Source organism: Sparus aurata, chromosome 12 (genome assembly GCF_900880675.1).
Source record: "Sparus aurata chromosome 12, fSpaAur1.1, whole genome shotgun sequence".
Taxonomy (NCBI): domain Eukaryota; kingdom Metazoa; phylum Chordata; class Actinopteri; order Spariformes; family Sparidae; genus Sparus; species Sparus aurata.
Window position 1 is genome coordinate 2,180,098 of NC_044198.1, and position 18,968 is coordinate 2,199,065.

Below are 18,968 nucleotides of genomic sequence, written 5' to 3' on the forward strand. Positions count from 1 at the left end.
GTGTTCTGAGCGGAGCCGAGCACACACAGCGTGTGATGTCACGTGTACCGGACAAACAGCCAATCAAGACGCGAGCTGAGTCAGCTGTGTTTCTCCGTCAGCCTTTTATTTACCTGTTGCCATGGTTACCCGCAGTACCGGGGGCTAGAGCGCACAGCGCTGCTCTCGAAGCTATCTGTAATACTTGTGACAATTTTTACTCACCTCCAACTCGTGCTGTAACACATACAGCCCACACTCTCGCCGTCTCCATGACTTTTTCAGCCAGTAATAGGCCTAAAACAACCACCACTGCATCTTCCGGTTCGTCCGCCATGTTTGTTCACACTGAAGTCACGTTTGACCACGCGAGATTAGTAATATTGAGCGTGAAGAACCTGATACTCTGCTGAAGAATCGGTTAGTGTGTGGTGTGCACTACGGAGAACACCACACACTATAAGATCAGCAGAGAGAGATCTTGTGCGATCTGTCTTTTGTTATCATCAAGTGTGTGGTCTCCTAATCTGTGAAGGTTTGAAAAATCCTGTAGTGTGTACCTGCCTTTACTCTGTTTGCTCTTGGGAGTCTGTGTGCCACCACTCTGTCACACACACTGGTTCTCTTGGATGATCTTGAAAAAAAATCCAGGGAATCCAGCTAGGTCAGAGAAGAACTGATTAACTGATGGGATGGGAGATGTCACCTGCTGCATGATAAAAGCTGAAGAGGAAGAAATTGCAGCTCATGGAGGAGTTGCTGTTGTGCTTTTCCCTCTGGGGCTTTAGCAGCCAAAAGTGTAAGTCCTACCTCTGAAATAAGACCATCAGCTGAAAGCCAACAAGATTTCCTACATTTCTATGTATATATTGTCTATGTCTTCCATCTGCTCTCCACTGTAGCGATGATGTCACGCACTCTAGCTCACGCAATACACACCCATTGTAAAATCAGAAGACGGCCTAAAAATCCTTAAAACTAAAACTCTGATGATTTGAAAACTGAATACATGCCCAATAGTTTGAGGTCTTCTGACTCTTTATAAGTTAGAATGGTGTGTCTAGCTCAAAGTATGAGGGACAAGGAGAGGTTGAAGGTCGATGAGTTTTGAAGAGGACTTGAAGATTTCCCCATTTAATCCCATTGACACTAATTAGACTGCCACCAGAGCACCGCCTATAGGTCGATTTGCACCAAATTTTACACAAAGCCTCATCAGGCCTTACCACACAATGATGAACATTTACGTGATAATCAGACAGTATTTTGTAAAGATATGCAAGATTGTCTGTCTTAACACAATATGCAGGAATTTGTCATTTTATATTTCCGGCAGTTTATGGACTATCAAAATTCTTTTGATAACTTTTTGTCAGGAGGGTCCAAAGATGCTACATGCGAAGTTTGGTGCAAATTGGTCAAATCGTCTAGGAGGAGTTCGAAAAAGTAGGTTTTTCATTTGTCATGATTTTGTGAATTGAAAGTTATTGCAAAGTGGGCGTGGCCAACACCACACAATTTAGCTCTATTGAGGGAACATGTAGACATAAGGTTTAACAATGTGCGATACATTATGTGGGAGTTATGGGCCAAAAACGTTTTCACGTGTAAAATAGTGGAAAATAGTGCCACCTGCTGGTGATTTTTGGTGTGTGAGTCACAGGGGCCATTCTATAGCACCTCTATGAATTTCATTTCCATAAGTGTTATGGTGTGGACACAGGGCCAAATATAAAATTGAATTGGCACCAGAGCGCCACCAAGTGGCGGATGGGTAAACCCTTTATCAGCTGTCCTCAGGACGGCACTGACAATAAATGTACAAAGTTTCGCGTTAATCCGATGAACCGTTGTGGAGATATAAAATACTTCAATGTAAAGAGCACCACCTTGTGGTCATCGCCTAAAATTTTGCACAGGGCCTCAGGTGCTCATGGGGAAGTAGTATCCGGAGTTTCATGTCATTAGACCTGACCACTTCCTGTTTTGAACCATATCTGCAGGAAGTTGTTATTTAATAACTTTAAAATAATTTGTCCTAATTACAATCCCTTAATAACTTTTTGTCAGGAGGGTCCACAGATGCTGTGTGCCAAGTTTCGTGCAAATCGGTGAAATCACCTGGGAGGAGTTCGAAAAAGTAGGTTTTCGAAATTTTGCGACATAGCGAAAAAAAACGGTTGGCTGAAATGGGCGTGGCCTATACCACGAGATTCAGCACAATTCACTGAACGCGTGGATATAAGGTTTTTGAATGTGCGACAAAGTATATGGGAGTTATTATCCAAAGCGCACTTTCCTTAATAAGAGCGCCATCTAGTGGCAGGAATTCAGGACGACAATAGATTATAAAAATTTTCGCAAGGTGTGACTTATATTCCAAGTTTGGTGAGTTTTGGGGTATGTTCAGGCAGTGAAAAATGCGATCATTTTGGACAAAGAAAAATAATAATCATTTGAAATACAATAGGGTCCTTGCAGGTTCCCTGCTTGGGCCCTAATTACGGACATGGCAGATTTGCATGGGATTAAGATCACAGACGACCTCCGCAATTATTACAAATTACTGGAGGTCCCCAGGTTATACTAGTCCCGTCCGAATAGGGAATCGGAAAAAGTTGCATTCCATCAAAACACAAATTGTCTTTGACGCATGTTCAATATAATGAACATTGTTGCGAAATGGCCCGGATAAACACTCGATTCCAGCCTGACCCATTAAAACATTGTCAGAAAATTCAAATTTTTTGGAACTGAGATGTTTATAAAACCTTTTAACGAAATCAGTTCAAAAAATGTTTCTATATCATTTTGTTTATGAGATATTTTTTGTATCACATTTGATACTTTTTGCTCACAACAATGTTGATTTTAGATACAAATCAAATTGTGCAAATAACATTTTGAAAATATATAACATCTTAAGCAGTTTCTCTCATTGTTTTTTTATACATAAAACTTTTCACAACCTTTTTCTTTCACTTTGTGGTCGGCACAAGAACAGTTTCGGTCCTTGTTCAGGCAAAGATGCACCTTACACCTTCACAGTAGGCATGTGAGAGGTGATTGCTGGTGCAGTGCTTGCAAAATAGTGTGTGGTTGTATTGTGGTAGGATTGATGTTGATTACATTACAAAAATGTGACATGACCATTCAGGGATAAATACCTGCAGTATCAAATTTGATACACACATTTTTAACACAGTTTAACTGTAATATAAAGAATGAATCATGGAGTAATTATGCATTGATTCAATACAGAACATATTTACTTGAAAAAAATGAGTAACAATATAAATGTTATTCCTACTGTAACTTCTTGAAAATTAGCAAAGATTTTCCTGCCAAAAGTGTGAGAATAATTTAATGACAGCGGCCATTTTGGAAAAGCCAAAAAAAGTCCTTCCACTGCATGCAGTGGAATGATTATCCACTAGTGGGCAGAATACATGTATCAGGTAATATACAACAGGTTTTTAAGGAAAGTATTGATTATGTTGACAAGATAGAGGTCTCAGAAACTTGCATATCAAATATGATACAAATGGTCAAATAGGGTTGACAACTGTGCACACCAGGTGATACAAGAACACCTTTCATGCACAGAAACGCATGTTAGCAAGAGCTGTGTGGTATAACAACACAACATCAAGATTGAACTTTCAATTTGTTTATTATCATTTGTAAGACTTATTTGAAAAATAATAAAACCCATATTATGACTCTATCTTACAGGTGGTGCAAGGCTTCAATAAAGTCCCACCATCAGCATAGCGACATGCTGACTATGAGACGTAAAACCACAAACCTCCTCCTCACATTTCAGCTTGACGATGAGATCACAGATAGCACAGAGTGGGCAGAGGCCTGGATGACTCCAAAACAATGGATCTCACCAGAAGTTGTAGAACTGGATGAGATGCAGGAGGAAGGAGGGCTAGAGGAGATGATGGAAGTCACGGACGAGGAGGGGGATGGGGAGGAGGGGGAAGAGGAGGAAGATGAAGGAGTAGACAATGATGAGGATGAAGGAGTAGACAATGAGGACGAGAAAGAAGATGTTGATACGAATGAAGAAGACCAAGAGGAGGAGGAAGATGAAGGAGTGGAGGAGGAGGAGGGGGGAGGAGGAGGAGGAGGAGGAGGAGGAGGAAGAGGAGGAAGAGGAAGAGGTCGACAATGAGGAAAAGGACAAAGTAATACACAAGGCGGAGGATGAAGCAGTAAACAAGATGGAGGAGGACAGAGGTAAATATAAGGAGGAGGAAGGTGAAGAAGAGGATGAAGATGAGGAGGAGGATGAAGCAGTAAACAAGACAGAGGAGGTCAGAGATAACTATAAGGAGGAGGAAAGTGAGGAAGAGGACGAAGACGAGGTGCCGGCTGAAGCAGTAAACAAGACGGAGGAGAACAGAGGTAGATATAGGGAGGAGGAAGTTGAGGAACAAGATGAAGACAAGGAAGAGGAGCATGTACAAAAGAGCAACAAAGACACTGAAGAGCTTATGGAGGAGGAGGAGGAGGAGGAGGATGAAGAACAAGAAGAGGAGAGGGAAAAACAAGGACACAAGGAGAAGGAGGAACAAAACAGAAACCAAAGTGACGAGGAGGATGAAGAAGAAGATGAAGAGGAGGAAGAAGAAGACAAAAAATCAGACAAGGATGGGACAGAACTTGTAGTAGACAGGGAGGATGAGGAAGAAGAAGTAGGGGAGGAGGAGGAGGAAGAGGAGGTGAAAGACACAGTAGAAAAAGATAAATACCAAATTGATGAGGAGGAGGAGGAGGAAGAAGAGGAGGATGCAGCAGAAACAGAAAAAGATAAGTTGGACAAATTATTTAAGGAGTATGACAAAGGAATTGAGGAGTTGGAGAATAAAGAAGTTTATAAGGAAGTGGAAAAAATAGCAAACAGAAAGGACAAGGAGGATGAAAAAACAGACAAAAACAAGAACGAAAATGGAGAAGATGAGGGCGGGGAGGAAGACAAAAGTGTAGACAAGGAAAAGGAGGATGAAGAAGATGATGAGGAAGAGGATGAGATGGAGAATGAGGTGAAGGAGGAGGAGGAAAAAGATGTAGACACTGAGGACAAGGATAAAGAAGCTGACCAGTTGGGAGAGGAGCAGGAGGAGCAAGAGGAAGAGGAAGACGTAGAGGAGAAAGAGGATGAAGAAGATTTAGAGGAGGAGGGTGAAGAAGACATAAAGGGGGAGGAGAGTGAAGAAGATGTAGAGGTGGAGGGGGGTGAAGAAGATGTAGAGGAGGAGGAGGATGAAGACGACATAGAAGAGGAGGGTGAAGAAGACGTAGAGGGGGAGGAGAGTGAAGAAGATGTAGAGGTGGAGGGGGGTGAAGAAGATGTAGAGGAGGAGGAGGATGAAGACGACATAGAGGAGGAGGGTGAAGAAGACGTAGAGGGGGAGGAGGATGAAGAAGACATAAAGGAGAAGAAAACGTTTGACAGAGACATGGAAGAGGAAGACTTAGACAAAGGGGAGGACGAGAAGGACAAAGAAGCAAGCACGGAGGACAAAGTAAACAAGAAGGTGGGAAATGAAGAAGATCAAGGGGAGGTGAACGAAGAGGTAGAAGAAGGGGAGGAGGAAGAAGAAGACGAGGAGAATGAAGCAGACGAAGAGCAGGGGAAAGAAGAGGACAACAAAGACGGGGACGAGGACATTAAACATATACACAAGGAGGAGAATGACAAAGTAAATAAGAGAGACAAAAGGGATGAGGAGGTCCAAGAAGTGGACAATGAGGAGGATGAGGTGGAAGAGGAGGAGGAGGATAAAGAGGTAGATGTGGAAGAGGAAACCGACAAAGAAAATGATGAAGTAGATGAGATGATAGTGAAAAGAGAGGACAATGACCATGACAAAGATGACAGGAGGGACAAGGACAACAAAGTAGACGAAAAAAAGAAACAAATCAAATGCAAACCCAGTGTGCCACTCCATCTGCAGTTCCATAAAATCAACACCTCCTTTAATTCCTGGAAGCAGTCGTGGATGGTGGCAGTAGCTCACAGAGTGGGAGATGAAGAAGAAGAATATGAGGAGGAGGGGGAGGAGGAAGAGGAGTGGCGAGCTTGGAAAGAGTCATGGAGAATCTGTCGCTGGAAGAAGCTGGATGAGGACGAGGTGGTGTGTTTCTCCACTGAACACCGGACTCAGAGGTACATGGGACTGATGCATGAAGAACAAGGTGTGCCAAAGAGCAAATGGAATCGTAGCTGGAAGATGACCAAGACTGCAGCAAAGGATGTAGACATTGAAGTAGAACAAGAAGAGGGAGAAGAGGAAGAGGAGGAGGAAGAGGAGGAGGAGGAAGATGAAGAGTTGGAGAAAAGTTCAAATGTCCTAAATGCTCAAAGATCCTGAGTTGTGAAGTACACTGGTATTTTACAACCCACACCTTAATACTGTTCTTGGTATTAACAACTTGTCTTACACTTTGAGCAGAGTTCCTAAAATCAACCCAAATTTGCCAAATATTTGATTGTTTTAGTTTCTCGTGTGTTCAGACCAGTTAGGCAAGTTGCTTAAAAACCATTACACATCCCTCACTGAAATAGTAAGGAGAAAAATAAGGAGAATCTGCACCAGCAGGGTGGAATTATGGATACCACAGCAACAGATTCAAGGGGCTTTCTCTTTCTTTTTCCATGTTTTTCTTTTCTTACACTGAATTAAAAAGTTCACTGACGATGTCCAATGGTCTGATGTTAGCCTGGTGTGTGAGGGCCTTAATCTGTACCTGGATTTGCATCTGATCCGGGTGGATGCACTCATTTTCGCTTCTTGTAAGGCACAGCGATCTGGCTGGTGTTGAAGTAAAGGATGCTGGCTTGTAATTGCTTTTCCAACCTTCCAATATCATTCAATCAGCACTGAGTTTGAAAGGGCTGAAGTAAAACGTAATAATAATAATAATGTTTTGCCATGATGACACACATACAGACTCACAAGGTGGACACAGTACCAGCCAATGCTGTATAGGTGGTGATACAGACATGCAGGCCATCAAACTGCTAGATAGTTTCACAATTTTTTCAGGAGATTTGTAAAAAAATAAGATTCTTCATCATTAACTTGTATTGTAGCACAGGTAGAAAAGCATCTGGGCATTGGCCTACTGATGCCACTGACTGCATCACCTGGTCTCGTGACCTCTGTGGTCTTGTTCTGTCTGTCCCATCTGTCCAAGAGTCTCTCCACTCTTTACTGTCTATTTTCCTGCTTCGGCTTTGGGATATGTTGTTGTGCACATGTTTTTCCTTTTGGCTTATTTTGTAAAATGTAAAGAAGGAACTAGTGTTTTTCTTAAATTAAAGACAGATAATATTGGCACTAAAGCAAGGTATTGTATCAGTACTAACGAGACCCAGTCCTAGAAGTGATCTTTGTCACCTTTTCTATCTTCCGTAGAATGACACTGAAAAGCAGAAATCCCCCAAGTCATCACCAAAACAAGGTTCAAGTTCATGAGTTAAACTTGAAGGCAACAACACTTACAAGTTTACTGAAACTGAACTGTTTAAAGCTATCAGGTGAAGGTAGGGTAGGATTAGAAAATAATAGCGCTCAAAGTAAAATCGATATGGTTTATATTTGGCAATTTGTCTGTTTTACCATTGTAGCTGAATCCCCTGATCACTGTTATTACATATCTGCTTACTACCTTTGATTGCTAGAAAGCTAATGATTGTACCAAAGAAACACATGTTCAACATGACTTCAGTGTCAGTTTGAATAAAGGGATTCATGGAATCATCAAAGGTCGGAAACAACACCGACCACACAAAGTGAAAGAAGATATCTAAATAGTAGAGATGGTTAGATGAGGTAATGACAATGTGGGAATATGATGCACAGAAGACTAATATTACAACATTTGACGAATTATGTAACAATTGTAATGTGGGATAATGTCATGTTCAGATGTGAAAAATGCACATGCAGACATCAGTCTCAACAGTTTATATAATGGTGTGTACCTTTACTGCGCTTAATAGAATGTATACATATACAATATTTAACTGCATTTAATAAAGTTATGAAACATATATTTGTTAAAAAAAAACCTCTGTTGTGTTGTGAGACACTTATATCTTATAGCACTTGGTTCCAGGTAGCCCCATTTTTAATAATGATTCAAGTCTTTTCAAATTAATAGTCCAACAATTCTGCAGAGTACTTTTTTTTTCTTTCTGAGAGTAACAAAATTAATATCAATCTCATGTCTATGCATGAGCTGGAGTCGGCGTGTGGTTAGCTTAGCATAAATAAAAGAAGTAGAGCAAAACTGCCTACATCTGGTCCAACCCTAAGAATAAGCTCACTAATCAATATTTTTTTTACAGGTAACCATGCATACATGAAAACAAGCAGCTACCTAAAGTCTTCATCAGTGTTTGGCAAGTTACTTGAAAATGTAATCAATTAACCTGATCATGAAGGGTTAGGGTTAGCAAAGTCATTGCGGGTTTCGTACCATCCTGCCTGCACAGAGACCAATACCGAATCCTGTTTTCATCAGCTGTATCTGGGGACCTATACTGTAGCTGAAGATGCTTCACAGAAGTAGAGGGAAGAAGGATACCCTGTTGTTTGAAGCTCTGGCTCAATAAATTCCAGGCTGAAAAACAATGAACTAATCCTTTATATTGTCCAACAATCACAGTTTTATATTGCTTGTGTTTTAGAAATAAGTCCATCTGAACTCCACAAATTGTTGGAGTAAACAGGTTTTTCTTTCAGTGACAACTTTATATGACAGTGAAGTGAAATGTTTGTGGCAGGATAAATTAATTGAAGGAATACAGTACCTAGGTAGTTTTATGCCGGGTTTGGCTCCTGGTTTCCTAAGCTAACCTCCCGCTCAAGACACCCACCTTGCTATACAAATGATTATGATGATATTTTTCAGCAATCTTATGTTTAAGTTATCTCATATATTATTTTGTAGTTCAATAGAAAATAGAACAATCTTAGTAAACATCAAAGATTAAATTGAGTTTTTTAGTTGCATATAGTGGTAAAATAAGATGTTAAGACATTTTTATATCAGATTGACGACATCCAAATGAAACCAGTATCTAATACATTTTTGAAGGAAATATGTTCAATTCATAACTTTAAAGGATCAACAGTTCAAACCAGTTCATTAAGATTCCTTTTTATAGGGTTGTGTACTACTTTAGTGCTTTTCTGAAATGATTTCTCAGAAAAAAAAATGGTATTACATTTTCTTAAATAAAATGAATCTCTCTAACATTCAGGTTCTGTAATCCATGTGACTAAACTTATTTGCAGGTGCTGTGTAAGTCACGATGTGTTTTAAAGGTAGAGGGAAAACACACAGCTCACATTAATAAATGTTAAGGACACTCATGGAAACAGGCTTGATCTGAGAGATGTGGTATGTAGGGTGGGCCCGGAAAGATGCAGGCAACTTGAGGCAAACCGCCAAAGGATTGATGATCTTTTCAATCTCGAAGGAGCCAACAAGCAAGGAGCCGGGGGGGAGAGCCAAATCTTCTGTCCGGGTTGGTACTGGGGAGCAGGGGAACGCCGTAGACCTGCCAGGCGTTGGCTGCGGCAGAAGAAGTGAGTCAGAGCAGCATGTGTGTGTTGCCTGACCTCCTTACAACTGGTTAAGTAGGCTTGAATAGAGGGGAAGGCCACCTCCGCTTCCTGTGTGTGGAACATAGGGGGTTGAACGGGGTCATGCCGGTGGCTGCACGAGTGAAGGAGTTGTGTATATACTCAACAAAGGGCAGAAAGGTGCACCAGGAGGGAGGATGTCGAGCAGTCACGCAAGTTTTGTCTGTCTGTTGGTTTTGGGATGGCACGCTCAGCCTCCTTCACCAGTTTCTCCATCTCCCAGGTTGCCGCCCCAGTGAAGAAGGCACAATGGGTTCAGTGTCTAAGGATGACAATTCTGGGGTAAATCTGAGATAGGATTTCAGGCTGCTATTTTGGGAGCAAAATTGGTAAGAGAGGGTATAGTTGAAGCAGCTCAAATATAGGAACCAGCAGGCCTGCCTGGAGTTAAGACATCTGGCAGATCGTAGATACAAGATGTTCTTGTGGTCTTTCCATATCATAAAGGGATGTTGGGTACCCTCCAGCCAGTGACGCCATTCTTGGAGGGCCACCACCACCTCTAACAGCTCTCTATTACCTTCGTCATAATTCCTATCGGGAGCTGACATCATGTTGGGACAGGACAGCTCCTACCCCCAAGTCAGAGGCGTCAACCTCAACCACAAACTGAAAATCAAAATAACTTCTAGATAGATGAACATAAAGAGCTTTAACAGGTTATCACTGTGTAGCTGGAGCACGCTCATTCCATCTCACAGGCGGGCGCTGTGTCTTTTTGGTGCATTGGCTGATGGGAGGGCGTACGTGTAGAAACTAATAATGTAATAATAGCTCATAATGTAATAATGGCTCATAATGTAATAATTTCAATGTAATAAAAGCCCATAATGTAAAATCGGCTCATATTGTTAAAAATCACGGACGCATAATGTAATAAGGGCTTTGCGCATAATATAAAAATGTAATAACTTATTACATTAAGAGCCTTATTGATACAGCTCATAATGTAGTAATAGCTCATTTAGTTAGAAAAGTGTTGCATTATCATCCTTTTACCTCTGTTTGACTATACTTAATACACTTTAGTATCAATTGATCAGTCTAGAAGTTGGAAAGATATTTAGTTAGTTAGTTTGCAACTAAAGTCTGCAAAGTAGTGGGAAGATGAGTCTATGTTTGGCATAATTAGCGTTAATGCCCTGTACATCTGTAGTCTCATTTAGCCATATGTTAGCAACCACCATATTTTAAAGACAAGTAAATGCTTTTATATTCAAAGGTGAGGTATTAACTGACATTTTTTTAAAAATCTATTCAACCTTTATTTTACCAGGAAAAAAGACTCATTGAGATTAAAAATCACTTTTGCAAGAGTGTCCTGACCAAGACATGCAGCAGCATAATCATAAATACACACAAACACAAGTTGGACACAAACATTAAAGACACTTATCCAAAACAGCCAAATTTAAAGGTCAGCTACAGTAATAAAAGCCTCAGGCAAAACATCTACAACCAGATGTTTCTGCCTCCAGGTCATCCAATTTCCCCTTAAAAGTGTTCAATAAGACCAACTCATTCTATTTCAAAGTTTTTTGTAGCATGTTCCAGGCAGAGGGAGCAGCAAACCTAAATCCTTTCTTTCCCACTTCAGTTCTGACTTTTGGGGCAAAAAGCAAGAACCAATCCTGAGACCGAAGATTGTACATCCCAGTATTACTTCAATTAATGTAGGACAAAAGAAGGGAAGAAGAAGTGAGAAAACCTAAGATTGCCTTGTAAATGAGAATATGCAGGTGTCACAGTCTGCATATTGATATGGAGGACCATCCAACCCGACCATCAGTGCTTTAAAACCAGTGATAAACCTCAGAACTCCATGATAGAGTGTCAAGAGCATGTAAGCTTTGAGACGAGGTTTGCATATATACAACATCACCGTAGTCCAAAACAGACATAAAAGTGGCCTCAACCAGTCTCTTTTTTGATTTACAAGGAAGACAGGATTTGATCCTAAAATAAAAACCCAGTTTCAGTTTCAATCTTTTTACCAGCTGCTGAATATGGTTTGTGAAGGAGAGGGATTCATCAATTAATATACCAAGATATCTGTAATTGGAAACACACTCAATCTTTAAACCCTGAGAAGAGAGGATTGAGGGCAGATTTTGTGGTTTTGATTCTGTATTAGAGAACGGCATGACTTTAGTTTGGTCAGCAGTTAAAACAAGTTTTAAATCATACAAATGTTCTTGAATATTTTATGTTGTAGAACAAAATGTGAAAATCTCTTGTGTTAGCCATAGACCTTATTTCAGGTATTTAACTGAATTTCGGAAGATCCATTTCAGAATCACATTTATGTGTAGAGGCGTGCAAAAAGCCAACAGAATTTAGAGAAAAAAATTAGAAAATGGAGAATTTGGTTTTTATTATTGCAGAAAATAAGATCCGTAACAAACACAAGGCTCACAAGTCACACATTTTGATCAGAAAGATAATATTCACAAATTAACACGATGTTAATGAATTTTGAAGTTTAAATGCAAAACGCCAGAATTAAAGCTATTCTTAGCTAATAAGCTAATAACTACATTGCCACCACATGGCTGTGACTATACTTATTACTTATATTGCTTAAAGCCTTTATTAAATTGGCATTAAAGACCAACAATAAAAAACGGCAACATTTTGACTGACAGGTCTTCGTCAGGATGTGTGGTACAGTATATGGCTCCTAAGTTGGCCTTATGCTCCATCATGTTTGCAGAAATGTGTGATCTTGCTGACAGACAGACACAAGTGAAAGTGTTTCCTTCCACCCCTGCAAGAATGGCAGAAGTAGCAATGATGATAATGCAACACTTTTCTCACTATATGAGCTGTTATTACATTATGAGTGGTATCAATAAGGCTCTTATTATCATTGTATCATTATTTGTTGCTACAAGAATGTTTTTGTTTCTTCCAACAAGAATCCATTGAAAGATGAGGGCGTGATGGATGGAGTTCTGGTTTGTTAAATCGATTTTGGCCAAATTATTCTGCGGGAGGCTGGGTGGAGAGTGATTTAGGAGCTGGTCCACAGAAATGGTTCAGTCACACTGGAAGAGGAGGGAGGCAGGATTTAAACGCTGGCGAGTGAACCAAAGAAAGCTTACTAAATACATTAACTCTAGAGATACAGGGAGTGATCTAGTACCACTAGAGCTGGTGACAATATTCTGGCACCGTGCAGAGGGAAGGTCTGGGTATGGGAGCAAGTGCTGGTGATGTAGCCTGAGCACCCTCACCCCTCCTCACAGCGGGGCGCTGTGTCTCTCTGGTGCACTGATTGATGGGCGGTCACTCCTCTATATAGCAGGTGGTTTCACCTGGCGCGCCCTCTCCTTTTGCCGTTCTGCTCGTCCTCAGTGGTGGCGGAGTGGATGTCAGCGTGGTGGAGCTCAGGTGGTGTGGCTCTGCTGACGTTGGAGCGTCCTTGGCATCTTCACCACAGATGCACGTTATCTCTGCAGATGCACGTTATCTCTGCAGACGCACGTTATCTCTGCAGCGCACAGGTAAGGCGCAGTAAAGCGCACCGCTGCCTCTTCTCCCCACTCACTTGTCGATTGTGTAAATGTGACACAGTTGTCTCCACTGCAGTGTGGCAGACTGCTGGTGCCGTGGGGCTGGGTCGTCCCTCTGGAAGCCCATCTGGGTGTCGTTGTGTTCTCCACGTGGTAAGTCGGCGTTGTCCGCTCCTCGCTTTCCATTCTGTTGTTCCGCCTCCAGCTGATTGCTATTTTGTGTGTTGCCTTAGAATATTTATTCTGACTCTCCACGACGCTGTGCCGGTGAGGTCCAAAAACACCGAAGCCATCACCTCCTGGACCTACTGCTGTTTTGGTTATACTGCAACTGTGTTTTGTGTCTCCTCGGCTCTTCGGAGCTGCGTCGGAGGTCAATTGACCTCAGAGGCTTGTAGCGGAGCTGGCACCGGGGCTTAGATTGCTGCCCCTGGGAACTTCATTAATTAATTAATATAATTAAGATTTGTATTGTGTTTTGGGAATGAGACTCCTCTCTATTAATTTAGTTAACATGGTTTAATAACCTTTTTCTTGATTTGGGTCTTTGTTTATTTCCCTGTTATTCAATTAATGTATTGTGTGTGTGTGTGTGTGTGTGTGTGTTAAAGTGGCTGTGCTAGGACTGTGAGGCTTGGTTATATTCTTTTTGTTTGTGGACAGGTGCTGTAGGCCCCTGACGGTGACCTAATCCCTGGTGGTGGACCCTTTTCTTCACGAATGTGTGTGTGTGCAGTGTCACGGGTGCTTTTGTTAATTCTCCCTCCCTTGATTTGATTTCGGGCACCAAGGTAACCTCAGCCCTGTTCACCCCTTCATTTGGCCACAGCCTAGCAGCAAGTGAGTCAGCCAATGATGTCTGTCTTATTAATTAACTGTTAAATAAAACTGTTTAGATTTTTCTAAAAACGTCTCTCGCCTGTGGTAATTTCGGACTGTGCGACCTGTAATAAAGGTAATCAATTATTCCTTTTCCACAATTAACTATTTCCTGGGGCGAAACTCCCCAGGTGGCGTTGTCGGTGACACCTTATTACCCTCCACTTGCCACAATTTGGCGTTGTCGGCAGGATCACCACATTTTAAAGGGTCAGAGACGTTTTTTTTTTGTTATAGGTATTTATCTTTTTGTTTTGTTTTTCCCATTGACGTCGGTATTTGTACAGTGGTATAGCCAAAACAGCAGTGTTCAGTCCAGTGTTCCATGTTTCATATTATCTTGTAGTGTTTTCCAGGCAACATGGATGAGGAGGTACAACAGCTTAAGGAGCTGGTGTTGCAGCTCAGGGCGGACAACGAGCGACTCCACCAGGAGCGTGCTGCTTCCCCAGGGGGCCCTGCTGGGGCAGCTTCAACCTCTGCTGGTCCGGCTGGTCATGCCCCCGCTGTCGGTGTCTCGGCTGCTCTCGCAGAGCGGTTGGTTGTGATCCCACGAGATCGTAAGTGTCCCATGTTTAATGGTAAATCGGGTATAGGCATTGTTGAGTGGGTAGAAGAGTTTCAGGCATGTGCGCGTGCTCGGCACCTTCCTGCTGCAGAGCAGGCATTGTTTATCTTTGACCACTTGGAGGGAGAGGCGAAGGAAGAGATCAAGTTTCGCTCTGCCGCAGAGCAGAGAGATCCAGCCCAGATTCTTGCCATCTTAAAGGAGCTGTATGGTTGTAGCCAGGCATATGTCACCTTACAGCAGGCTTTCTTTTCTCGCCACCAACAGGAAGGGGAGACACTGCAGGAATTCTCACTAGCTCTTATGGCTTTAATGGCCCAGGTTGAGCGGCAGGCGCCTGATGGAATGCCCAATGCTGACGTTCTTCTTAGGGATCAGTTCATAGAGCATGTCCTTGACAGCTCCCTTCGTCGTGAGCTTAAGCAGCTAGTTCGTCGCCAGCCCACCATCACCCTGTTGGGGCTGCGTAGTGAGGCTATTAGATGGGAGAGAGAGGGTCTTCCAGGGGGCTCTAGGGGTCGCAGCTCTTCATTACCAACATCTTATGGTCTCCAATATGGAGTGCAGGGCCGTTTCCATCAAGTCCCTCAAGTTGCTCCCCAAGAGCCAGGATTGGGAGCAGTAATGGACCTCTTGAAACGTCAGCAGGAGCAGCTGAACCAGCTAGCCCAGACAGTAGCTGCTTTGCAGGCCCCTCCTCCATCGGGTCCGGGGTCCCGTTCTGGCCCTGTTGTTTGCAGGAGGTGCCAACAGCCTGGCCATTTTGCCCGTGAGTGTGACGGTGAGCGAGTTCTTCCCCGCCGGCGTGCTAACTCTGTCACTGGTTTCAATCCACATGCTGTCATGTCTTCTCGTTCTTCCCAGCAGTCGGGAAACTGAAGCCCGCTGAGCTGCCGAGCCACAGCTCAGTTGGGGAGTCCCTAGGCTCACAGCCAGGTGCAGCAGCGGAGCTGATTGCTTCCTGTCCAAATATTAATGTGTCCATTGGGGGAATTGGTGTCAAATGTCTGGTGGATACTGGTTCCATGGTTTCCACCATTACTGAAAGCTTCTTTTTGGCCCAGTTTGAACCTTGGGGCCATGATCGCCTTCGTTCTTGTCAGTGGCTACAGCTGCGTGCGGCTAATGGCTTAGCCATCCCGTACATTGGTTATTTGGAGCTCGACGTGGAACTGTGTGGCAAGGTGGTGCCCTGCTGTGGCATCCTTGTTGTGAAAGACCCCCCTGGTGCTTCATCTTTTGTTCCTGGAATCCTGGGAATGAACGTAATTCGCAGATGTTATCAAGAGCTCTTTGGTGTGCTTGGGTCTTCGCTGTTTGAATCACCCTTTGTGTCAGGGGCGCCTGGCCCAGTCCTGGCCGCCCTCCAGAAGTGCCACCAGTCTTCAACCCAGGTCATCTCGAGCCTCACTGGTGCCGTCAGGGTCCGAGGCAAGCGGGTGGTGCGGATACCCGGTGGCATGATGAAGCTGGTCACTGGTACCTGTTCAGAGCAGTTTGCTAGTCAGAGTGTTTTATTCGAGCCTCCCGAGTCCGGGTTACCAGCAGGGTTGTTGGCTTCCCCATGCCTGTTAAAGGTTGTTCATGGTACTGTGTGTGTTCCAGTCGTCAACGTTGGAGAAGCGGAAGTCCTCCTTTACCCCCGGACTAGCCTTGGTGTCCTGAATGCTGCTCAGGTTGTTAGCTTGCCTGCAGGGGTGACTGAGTTGGGGTCAGCCGTGGCGACGGTGTCCTCCCAGGTAGCCACCCCTACAGTCCTCGATAGAATAGGATCATTAGATTCATCTGCCTTAACTGAGCAGGAACAGACCAGTGTGAGGTCTTTGCTGGAGAAGTATCGCTCTGTCTTTGCGGTTAATGATGGGGATTTAGGGTGCACCGATCTTATCTCGCACGATATACGTCTGCTCGATGACGTCCCTGTACGGCAGAGGTATCGCCGCATCCCTCCCTCAGAGTACGAGGTCGTAAAGACCCACATTAACCAGCTTCTTGAGTCACAAGTCATCCGTGAGAGCAGTAGTCCTTATGCGTCCCCTATTGTTTTGGTGAGGAAGAAGGACGGTGGCTTGCGGCTGTGTGTGGACTATCGGTTACTCAACAGCAAGACCCGAAAGGATGCTTTCCCACTGCCTCGCATTGAGGAAAGTTTGGACGCCCTTTCGGGGGCCCGCTGGTTTTCCACCATCGACCTGGCCAGCGGGTACAATCAGGTGCCGGTGGCTGACCAGGACCGTTCCAAGACTGCCTTTTGTACCCCCTTTGGTCTTTTTGAATTTAACCGGATGCCTTTTGGCCTCTGCAACGCCCCGAGCACCTTCCAGCGGCTGATGCAGCGGATGTTCGGAGATCAGCAGGGTCAATCCCTGCTGCTGTACCTGGATGATATAATCATCTACTCATCTTCTGTTGAGCAACATCTGCAGCGGCTGGAGATGGTGCTCGATCGGCTTCAGAGAGAAGGCCTCAAAGCCAAACCTGAAAAGTGTGCATTTTTCCAGCAGCAGGTGTTGTACTTGGGGCATGTCATTTCGAGTCAGGGAGTTTCTACAGATCCCAAGAAAGTTGAGGCTGTGGCTAACTGGCAGCGCCCCCGTCACATCTCAGAGCTGCGCTCCTTTTTGGGTTTTGCTAGTTACTATCGGCGCTTTGTTGATGGTTTTGCAAAGCTGGCCAAGCCTTTGCATCAGTTGGTGGCTGATCTCGCTGGAACTAAGTCGAGAAAGGGGTCAGGTCAGGCACTGGGGGCGGCTTGGACGCCTCTGTGTGAGGGGAGCTTTAATGCTCTGAAGTCCAAGCTGGTCTCCGCCCCAGTGCTGGCCTACGCGGACTTTTCACGCCCCTTTATTCTTGAGACTGATGCCAGCCATAGTGGGCTTGGAGCTGTGCTTTCACAGGAGACAGATAGTGGTGTGAGACCAGTGGCTTATGCTAGTAGGGGTCTTCGGCCCACTGAGCGCAATATGTCCAACTACAGCTCTATGAAGCTGGAATTTCTTGCGCTCAAGTGGGCCGTTACAGAGAAGTTCCGGGAGTATTTGTTGGGACATAAATGTGTTGTGTACACAGATAATAACCCGTTGAGTCACCTTCAGTCTGCTAAACTTGGAGCTGTAGAACATAGGTGGGCTGCTGAGCTTGCTGTTTTTGATCTGGAAATTAAATATCGTTCTGGGCGCAGCAACAGGAATGCCGACGCACTGTCACGACAGTACGTACCTGCCCCTTGTTTGGCCCCGCCACTTTTGCCTGGCACTTTGGTCCCCAACAGCATTCAGTCAAATCCACATCTGGGTCCTGTTGTGTCTGCCACTCAGTCTTTGGTCTCCATTCTTCCATCCCACTCTGCATCTGACCTCCGCGGCATGCAGGAGGATGACCCCCTGCTGAAGGAGGTTTTGTTTTTTTGGCACCGTGGGTCGCTTCCCACCTCAGCTGAGAGGCGGCAGCTTTCCCATCCAGCAACTGCACTTTTGCGTCAATGGGACCGTCTGGTTGAAGAAGATGGGGTGCTCTTCCGCCGGGTCTTTCGTTCTGACGGCGGGGAAGAGTTCCTTCAACTGGTCTTGCCTGCTGTGCTCAAGCAGGAAACACTGCATCAGCTCCATCAGGAGCATGGTCACCAGGGCATAGAGAGGACTATTGAGTTAGTCCGGCAACGTGGCTATTGGCCAGGGATGGCATCAGATATTAAGAACTGGGTCCAACAGTGTGAGCGCTGTCAAATAGCCAAGGACTCAGGACGGGTCCCACATAGTTATATGGGCCACCTGCTTGCATCTCGGCCAAACGAGATCGTGGCCATTGATTTTACATTGCTTGAACCCTCTCGCAATGGGCTGGAAAACGTTTTGGTTTTAACGGATGTGTTTAGTAAGTTTACTGTGGCTGTCCCTACCCGGGACCAACGGGCTTCAACGGTGGCCCAGGTTGTGGTCTCCGAATGGTTCTACAAGTTTGGTGTTCCTAGTCGCCTGCACTCGGACCAGGGCAGGAGTTTTGAGAGTTCCTTGATCCATCAGCTCTGCGCTCTGTACAGTGTTGCCAAGTCCCGTACTACCCCCTACCATCCAGCGGGTAATGGCCAATGCGAAAGGTTTAATCGAACCCTCCATAACCTTTTGCGTACCTTGCCAGCTTCCCGGAAACGGGACTGGGCTTCTTGTCTGCCGCAGGTGCTCTTTTGCTACAACACCACACCACATCAGAGCACCGGTGAGTCACCGTTTTACCTAATGTTTGGGCAGGAGCCTCGTCTTCCTGTGGACTTCCTGCTTGGTCGTGTTCAGGATCCAGTGCCTGGTGAGGTACAGGACTGGGTTGCTGAACATCGAGCCAGACTTAAAGTTGCTTTTG

At 44.4% G+C, this 18,968-nt stretch overlaps 2 protein-coding genes across 2 annotated transcripts; both read left to right on the forward strand.

Moving 5' to 3' along the window:
* The first annotated feature begins 3,903 nt into the window (after positions 1-3,903).
* On the forward strand, positions 3,904-6,694 carry LOC115593363 (glutamic acid-rich protein-like). Its single transcript, XM_030436879.1, has one exon. It carries the CDS (start codon positions 4,020-4,022, stop codon positions 6,363-6,365), a length of 2,346 nt encoding a protein of 781 aa, XP_030292739.1. The 5' UTR covers positions 3,904-4,019; the 3' UTR covers positions 6,366-6,694.
* Positions 6,695-13,842: 7,148 nt separating this feature from the next.
* LOC115592432 (uncharacterized) lies at positions 13,843-15,577 on the forward strand. The gene is made up of 2 exons (XM_030435125.1): positions 13,843-14,005; positions 14,391-15,577. Exon 2 carries the CDS (start codon positions 14,406-14,408, stop codon positions 15,489-15,491), a length of 1,086 nt encoding a protein of 361 aa, XP_030290985.1. The 5' UTR covers positions 13,843-14,005; positions 14,391-14,405; the 3' UTR covers positions 15,492-15,577.
* The last annotated feature ends 3,391 nt before the right edge of the window (positions 15,578-18,968 follow it).